The sequence below is a fragment of the Arachis duranensis genome, chromosome 5, assembly GCF_000817695.3.
Source record: "Arachis duranensis cultivar V14167 chromosome 5, aradu.V14167.gnm2.J7QH, whole genome shotgun sequence".
NCBI lineage: Eukaryota > Viridiplantae > Streptophyta > Magnoliopsida > Fabales > Fabaceae > Arachis > Arachis duranensis.
Genome location: NC_029776.3, coordinates 106734612 through 106741845, shown reverse-complemented (window position 1 = coordinate 106741845; position 7234 = coordinate 106734612). Strand labels below are relative to the sequence as shown.

At 31.2% G+C, this 7234-nt stretch overlaps 1 protein-coding gene across 3 annotated transcripts; it reads left to right on the top strand.

The window, feature by feature from the left end:
- Window positions 1-1299: 1299 nt before the first annotated feature.
- On the top strand, window positions 1300-6495 carry LOC107491572 (F-box/LRR-repeat protein At3g59190). Of its 3 annotated transcripts, XM_021143627.2 has the most exons (11): window positions 1300-2173; window positions 2262-2504; window positions 2585-2734; window positions 2819-3126; window positions 3909-4063; window positions 4184-4251; window positions 4345-4507; window positions 4614-4687; window positions 4964-5010; window positions 5247-5426; window positions 6156-6495. In XM_021143627.2, the coding sequence occupies exons 1-4, from the start codon at window positions 1484-1486 to the stop codon at window positions 3104-3106; spliced, it is 1371 nt and encodes a 456-aa protein (XP_020999286.2). In that variant the 5' UTR covers window positions 1300-1483; the 3' UTR covers window positions 3107-3126; window positions 3909-4063; window positions 4184-4251; window positions 4345-4507; window positions 4614-4687; window positions 4964-5010; window positions 5247-5426; window positions 6156-6495. The 3 variants fall into 3 exon arrangements, with proteins under 3 accessions (XP_020999286.2, XP_052117314.1, XP_052117315.1); XM_052261354.1 differs by lacking the exons at window positions 4614-4687; window positions 4964-5010; XM_052261355.1 differs by lacking the exons at window positions 2819-3126; window positions 3909-4063; window positions 4184-4251; ... (3 more) ...; window positions 5247-5426; window positions 6156-6495 and having other exon boundaries at window positions 2262-2306; window positions 2407-2504.
- Window positions 6496-7234: the final 739 nt, after the last annotated feature.

Genomic DNA, 7234 nt, shown 5'->3' with positions numbered 1-7234 from the left:
TGCTTGAATGTTGATTTGTGTTACTTAAGCATATATGCTTAAGTAGAATAAAAATGTTGATTGTGTTGTTGTATCAATGACTATGTTAGGTAACTATACATGTCAACTGTTGCTTATAATTAGGCTAATGAAGGAATGTGTGTAATTTTCTAAGAATACATTAGTAATTTATGTGATTAATAGTTGGAATTTATTTATGAGGCAGTGTTTTAGTAATTGTTATTGGATTATAAGTTTGAGGAAACACTTCTAATTTATTTTTCTTTTTTCTTTTTTCAGTTTTACAACAAATAAAGAAGGAAATAAAAGGAGAGAGGGAAAATAGAAAAACCGAGAAGAGAATATGGAAAGTGAAGAATTTGAAAAATATCTTTTTTTTTTGTTCACTTCTATGTCATTGTGAATAAAAATGACTTTTTAGATATGTTAAAAATATATTATTCATAAAATACTTACTAAATAATAATTCATGAATAAAATAATATGTAACAAATTAAATTATAAGTTAAATTTTAAATTTAATAATTAATTAATAATAAAAAATATAATATATGATTTTTTATAAAAAATTTTAATGAAAAGATAGTCTTAATGTACTAGGATTATATATAAAAAATTGTGTGTAAAATAATGAACGTTTGTGCTTAACTTTAAAAAAATGTTAAGCATTAATACTTTGAGTCGATATTTTCTTATACTATTAAAATTTTATAATAAAATTAATACTTAGTGTTTAAAGTGTAAGGCAAGAAGGCACAAAAAAAAGTGTAAGCCAAATATTAAAAAAATAATAAATTTTATTGGTTATTTATCATTACTCTTTCCAATTAGAATACATATAAGATAGTTAATTTCTCCTTTATATAACAACAAATCTATATATTTATTTGTTTTAATAAATTTAATTAAACTATAATTTAGAAGTTATTAATTAAAATTATTAATTATAAAGATAATATATTAACTATTATTAAATGAATTAACCATTCTAAATTTTATATATTAACTTTTTATAATCAAATTAAACTATCATTATGATAATATTTTTAAGCTTAATAAATATATTTATATAAGACAAATATATCATTATTTACGTTCTATATTTTTCTGTCATGTATCACCTATTTCACTACTTTAAGTAGGTAATTTTATAATTTTTTACATCATATTTTTATCAAATCAATAATACGTAGACATCTATTGTTAATACTTAATAATATAATTTAAAATTTGAGATCAACAAATTTATAAAAAACAATGGTCTTGGGCTTTTTGCTAGTTATTGTTAATGAACACAATATCACAGTTGAAGGGAAACACGGGGCAGATCCACGGTTTGCCTCCGAAACCTGCATTCTGTGCAAGTTTTGGAAGGTCTACTGAAATATTGAGCATTTTCAATTTGTTCCATTTTTTTCTTTTATTACTAAATGTTTGACACGCTTGAATACCACAATCCCTAGCCAGCTGCTCTGCTGTGAAAATGGGGAAACGGCGGAAGCAAAGGCAAAGGAAAAGGAAAGCAGCAGTTGATAGGGACGTTATCAGCAGGTTGCCGGATGAAATCCTGTGCAACATCCTCTCATTCCTTCCAACCAGAACGTCCGTGGCCACCAGCGTCCTCTCTCGCAGGTGGCGCTACCTCTGGAAGAAAGTCCAAGCCTTGGACCTCAACGATGATTTCTTTTACACCCCTGAACTTTCACGTAATGAAGCACAAGAGCGCTTTCTTATTTTTCTCAAGAAGTTTGAGCCGCTTCTGCTCCCGCTTCCCATGCGTAAGTTCTGCCTCTCTTGCCCGGTGGGTCAATTTGGGTATACAGACCTTATTGGTTGGATTGAGCACGTCATCGGCAGGGTTAGTGAACTCTATTTCTCTGTGAGGACCGATGGGCAGACTTATGAATTGTATTTTCGCAATTTGCATAGCACTTCGCTCGTGTCGCTCGTTTTGGACGGTAATATTATGATTGTTGTGGATTTTGTTCCCACTCCCAGTGAAAGTATTTTCCCATCCCTCAAGAACCTAGAGCTGCATGTCATTTTCAACTATGTGGACCTCGATTTGCTTCTATCTGGTTGCCCAGCTCTTGAAACTCTTAGGCTCACTTTAATTGATTTTCGTCTTGAAGCATTCCACATGCCTCCTTCCTTGAAGAGTTTAACCTTTGAGGTCACTGTTGTTATTATTATTATTGTGATGTAATATGGTCTTATCGCATGACTTTGTCTCTGATTTTTAATTTACTAGCATTTTGCAGGAACAATATTCAGATTCCGAAGATGTGACACTTGAGCTTCTTGAGGTAAACACTCCATCTCTTGAATACCTACGTCTCACATTACGAGGTTGTTACGCAGAGATTTTGGTTTGTGATTATCCCAACATAAAAAGAGCATCTCTAGATATTTCTCGTAAATCTGGGAATATTGCTTGGGTTCCTAAGCTCCTCCGGGCACTTTGCAAAACAAAATTCTTTTGGCTGCAAGTTTCAACAATCGAGGTGATTTGCTTAACAAAACGATGAATTTATGGTTTTAGTCAATGTGTTGAAATTAATATCCAATGATCTTTTGCACGCAGTGTTTGATTTGTGCGCCAGTACTAGACCTTCCCAACTTTTGCAATTTGATTCAGCTGCAACTCGATTTTCATATTTTCCAGAGTAGTCTTCTAATAGACTTGCTTCACAGTTGTCCTAAGCTTCAAGCTCTAAAAATTTATATATCTCAGGTATGGTTGATCTCATCACTTCAACTTTTTGTCTATTTGCAATTTTGTTTGCATCCTTTGACTTGACTTGTTCCTTGTTTTCAGTTCGTGGATTCTATTTCGAGCGGATCTTACCTAAAATCCCGCAATGGTTGGACACAGCCACTTAGCATTCCTCACTGTATTGTATCGCATTTGAACACCGTTGAACATCGAGGATATCTAAACAGTCCAGAGGAGCATGAATTTACCGCTTATATTTTACAAAGAGGACTTGTTTTAAAGACAATGACAATTCATACTAAATATAGCCTAGAATCAAAATCTGAAATTTACGAGGCACTATCTGAAATACAAAGGGGCTCTAGCATGTGCCGACTTGAAGTAAACTAACTGATCAGCATTCACCTGTGGTAAGGACTTTCTTGCTGTATGCTCTTGGCTCTTTGCTGAACTATATGCTTCTTTTGCATCAATGGTTACATGAATTATCAGTAACGAGATAATGATGAATCTTTGCACTTAATCTGAGTGGTTTTTCGTATAAATGTCATAGAGACCATATGGGTGGTTTGTCCTCATCCATATTGTGATATGGTCATGTCACATGTGGCTGTTTATATGCTATAAATCGCTTTCAGCCTTTGCTAATGCCTAATGGATTTTTCTGAAGAGCATGCATGCTTCTATAATCTATCCTATTGTATTTATTCATGTCATGACTGTGTCTCATACCAACCATAGAACTCCCTATTTGTTTTGTCATCAAAGCATGAACTCAGCTCAGCACCATAACATATCAATCAATTTCATTTATGGATTAGGGACTGATCCACTAATAAGTATGGCTCTAACCCTAAAAATAATTAGGATCCTGTAAAGTATGCAATTCTGGCATAGTCATTGAATAGTGATTTATCAGAATATTTTAATTTTTTCCCCCATAAGAGTTATTAATTTCTCAATAAACAATGGTGAAATATGTTTTAGTGGTGCTAAATCAGAATAAGTTGTAGGAAAAAAATTGAAGCAATGAAATACAAACCAGTACAAAGTCATACCTTGACATCATTTTCTTACAAAGACACAAAGTGGCATTAGCATAGTCCAAAAGATGATATGGATAATTGTCGATCATGAACTGAATAATGAAGAGTGCAAAGGACAGTGACAGTGGTAGTGATGCTTTATGCAGATGAAATTAGATATGACACAAGGAAAAGCATTAGCAACAGATGATGATGATTAACACAGAAATGTCACAAAGTGAAGATGAAGAGATCAACATGGCAGCTTGGATTCTTGGTGTTAAAAATCTATCAATTCAACCATATCCACTTCCTTCTTTAAGTAAATTGATCTTCTTATCCATACTTAAAATTTCAAGTCATTTAACTTTTACACTCATGATATCTAATGAAGTGATTGAAGCTCATGAGTACTGTGATGATCGACAATCTTCAATTTCAGGTCCCCATGATGTTACAATTAGAATTAAAGCTGTTGGTATTTGTGGAAGTGATGTTCACTACTATAAGGTAAGAGCCTGAAAGTTCTTATTATCACTAATTATTAGTACTCTAGCATTTGCTTAATTCTGTTCTTTGAACACGACTAAACTTTGTTGCTAGACTATGAGATGTGCAAATTTTATTGCCAACAAGCCGAAGGTACTAGGGCATGAATGTGCTGGAATCGTTCAAGAACTTGGCACTCAAGTCCAATCTCTTGCAGTAGGGGACAAGGTAGCCTTAGAGCCTGGAATCAGTTGCCAAACATGCAATTTCTGCAAAGGTGAGTTAAGAATCATATTGATCAGAGACTTGTAGCCTTATATGGTATGACAAATGTAACCAATTAGTAACTAATTCTTGAAATATCTAACTGTATCTCTAATAAGGTGGCCGCTACAATCTCTGTCGTGGCATGAAATTTTTTGGATCAGCATCAACTCACGGTTCTCTTGCCAATATGGTAAACTTTTCTATGTGTTGCTCTGATATATCCTATGTTTCAATTTAGATGTACTTCATTTCATGTGTTATATTCAATAAGTTAAATAAATACTAATGATGAACATTGAAAACTAACATACATATAAGACCATATATATAATTATATATATAAACCTTCTTCAAGAGATACTGATTTTATAGGCAAAGGAGTCAAATAATCTTGTTAATGTTTTTCTCATCTAGTAACATTGCAATTGATTCCAATAAAATATTGAATGTTCCATTATGTTTTCAGGTGGTGCATCCTGCCAATGTGTTTCAAGCTACCTGACACTGTGATTGGTAAGATAACCCATTCAATTGGTAAGATATTTGCAATGGCCACATTTTGATTTAGGATATGGAATTCTTCAACTAAATTCCATGCTTTTGTATCTTTTATTGAGAAAAATTTGCCAATTACGTTTCCTTTTCTTCTTATTTTGTCTAGAAATTATTTTCTAAAATCTTGAGTGATTTCCTTTTGCATTCGTTAGACAGAGTGTAGTTCTTTCTCAAGTCACAAACACTATCTACAGGTTTAGCTGGTGACCATCTGCAAATAAAAGACTCGATAATAGATGTTGAGTTATCAGAAAAAAGTGATGAATCTCAGCTACCATGTGCTTCAGTTTCAACCAAACCTAGTGGAAAAGAAAATAATGTGGATATGATGTCTCCTTCACATCCAGTGGGATCAATTTCTGGTGCGAAAAATGGTAGGAAAATAAGTCTATCTTTTTTTTCCAATATCCAGACACATTTAGTAGAAATAAATATAGTAGTTATTTGTAGATTAATAAGGGGTATACATGTGAACAAATGTCTAATTCAGAATGATTTTTTTAATGTAATTATTAGTTTTTATTTTGGGTGTGTTATATATATCAATTAATGTGAAAGAATATAACATTCATATGATGATGGGAAAAGATCAACTATAGAATGTCACAAGAGTAGATTATGGTATTCAGAAGATAGATGATAACAAAATGGAGAAAGTAAAACGTGCTGTAGCAACAGTAAAGACAAAAATTCTAGAAAATGAGAAAGATGACCAAATTCAAGAACTAGCTTCTACATTGATAGAAAGGCAGACAGTCTCTTAGCACATAAGATAGTTTTTTACGTTCCTCATTCTGGTAGTGATGGGTCTTAGATACATATTTTTTGCTTATCTTGCTTCATTATGGAAGTGTTTATTTACTTTTGGTTTTTTGGAAAAGTTTTGTGCTCTTTGGTGTTATTACTTTAAGTGTTTTGAGTTTGATTGCTTCATTGTACTAAGTAGTAGTATTACTGATCTAAAGTTGAATCATTCTAATTAAACTGAATTTAGCCCTAAAGGCGTGAACTACGAAATGATCACTTTGAAGTTTAGCTATTTAGATAGTAATATACTAATATGTATGTATTGCTTATGTTCGTTTGATAATATGCGTTTGCAGGTCACACCAAAGACAACGATTATGGCCTTGCTAGTGAGAAATGGTTTTTTTTTTTTTTATAGTTTTTTAGGTAGTTTTGTTAATAATCCTATAGCATATGTTATTGGACCTATAAAAGTAATAAAAAGTTAAGGACATCTCTTTCATTTTTTATTTCCATGAACAGGTGGCTACAGATAACCCATGTATGTACATACCAAAAGCAATGGATTACTTTCATAATTTTATTTTCAATCAATTTCAATTAAGCAGCAAGTCATGTAGCTTCTATTGAGATGCTGATAAGTTATGTTGAATGTGAAGATCATGGTTTTATTGAATGAATAAATTCTCTGTGTTGATGCCATTTTAAGTTTTTCTTTTATTCTCTTTGCTAATTGTTACAATATTTACAGAAGCAGCTGCATGATATTATGCTTTTTTTATTATCCAAAGTTGTCTTATTCTTTTATAATCGTTATTTGATGGTAGTCTCTTTTACTATTTTAAATTGGTTTTTTTATGTTTTAGAATATCAACATCTATAGTATAGTTCTTTATTATTTTGAGAAATTTGGCTTTAATCATTATAAGTAGTTTGTTGTTAATATTTTCATTGTATTTTATAAAGTACTTCATTTACAACTAGAAAAAGTAAATCAAATAAATTGTTATCGGTATCTTTTATTATGCTAATTTTAAATGCTGCAAATAAATAATATAAAACTATCTTTTAAAAATAGAGTTATCCATTTGTTAGCCAAACTTGAATTTGAATTATGCTACTGACTTTTTTAAAGAAAAAAATGAGTAATTATTCAAACCAGTCTTTAAGAATTTTAAAAGTGGATATTTTAGTCTTCAACAAAAATTAATATACAGATTAATCTCGAAGGTTTTACTTCGACAAATAAATTAGTCTCCAGTTGATTTTTCAGAAAAGTAATTATCCAGTCCCAAAGGATTTTAAAAATGGACATTTTAATTCCCAAAAAAAATTAATATATAGATCAATCTTTAACGTTTTTCTTGTAACAGTCCTTCATTAAAAAAAATAAAATAAAATAATTATTATTATTAATTACACAATAATATTGTAT

What these genes read in the sequence shown, in the direction of transcription:
- LOC107491572 (XM_052261354.1), top strand. Translation starts at nt 1,484, where the DNA reads ATGGGGAAACGGCGGAAGCAAAGGCAAAGGAAAAGGAAAGCAGCAGTT. An exon ending in TGAAGAGTTTAACCTTTGAG is followed by an intron (nt 2,174 to 2,261) that starts GTCACTGTTGTT and finishes AGCATTTTGCAG; the next exon opens with GAACAATATTCAGATTCCGA. An exon ending in TGCAAGTTTCAACAATCGAG is followed by an intron (nt 2,505 to 2,584) that starts GTGATTTGCTTA and finishes TTTTGCACGCAG; the next exon opens with TGTTTGATTTGTGCGCCAGT.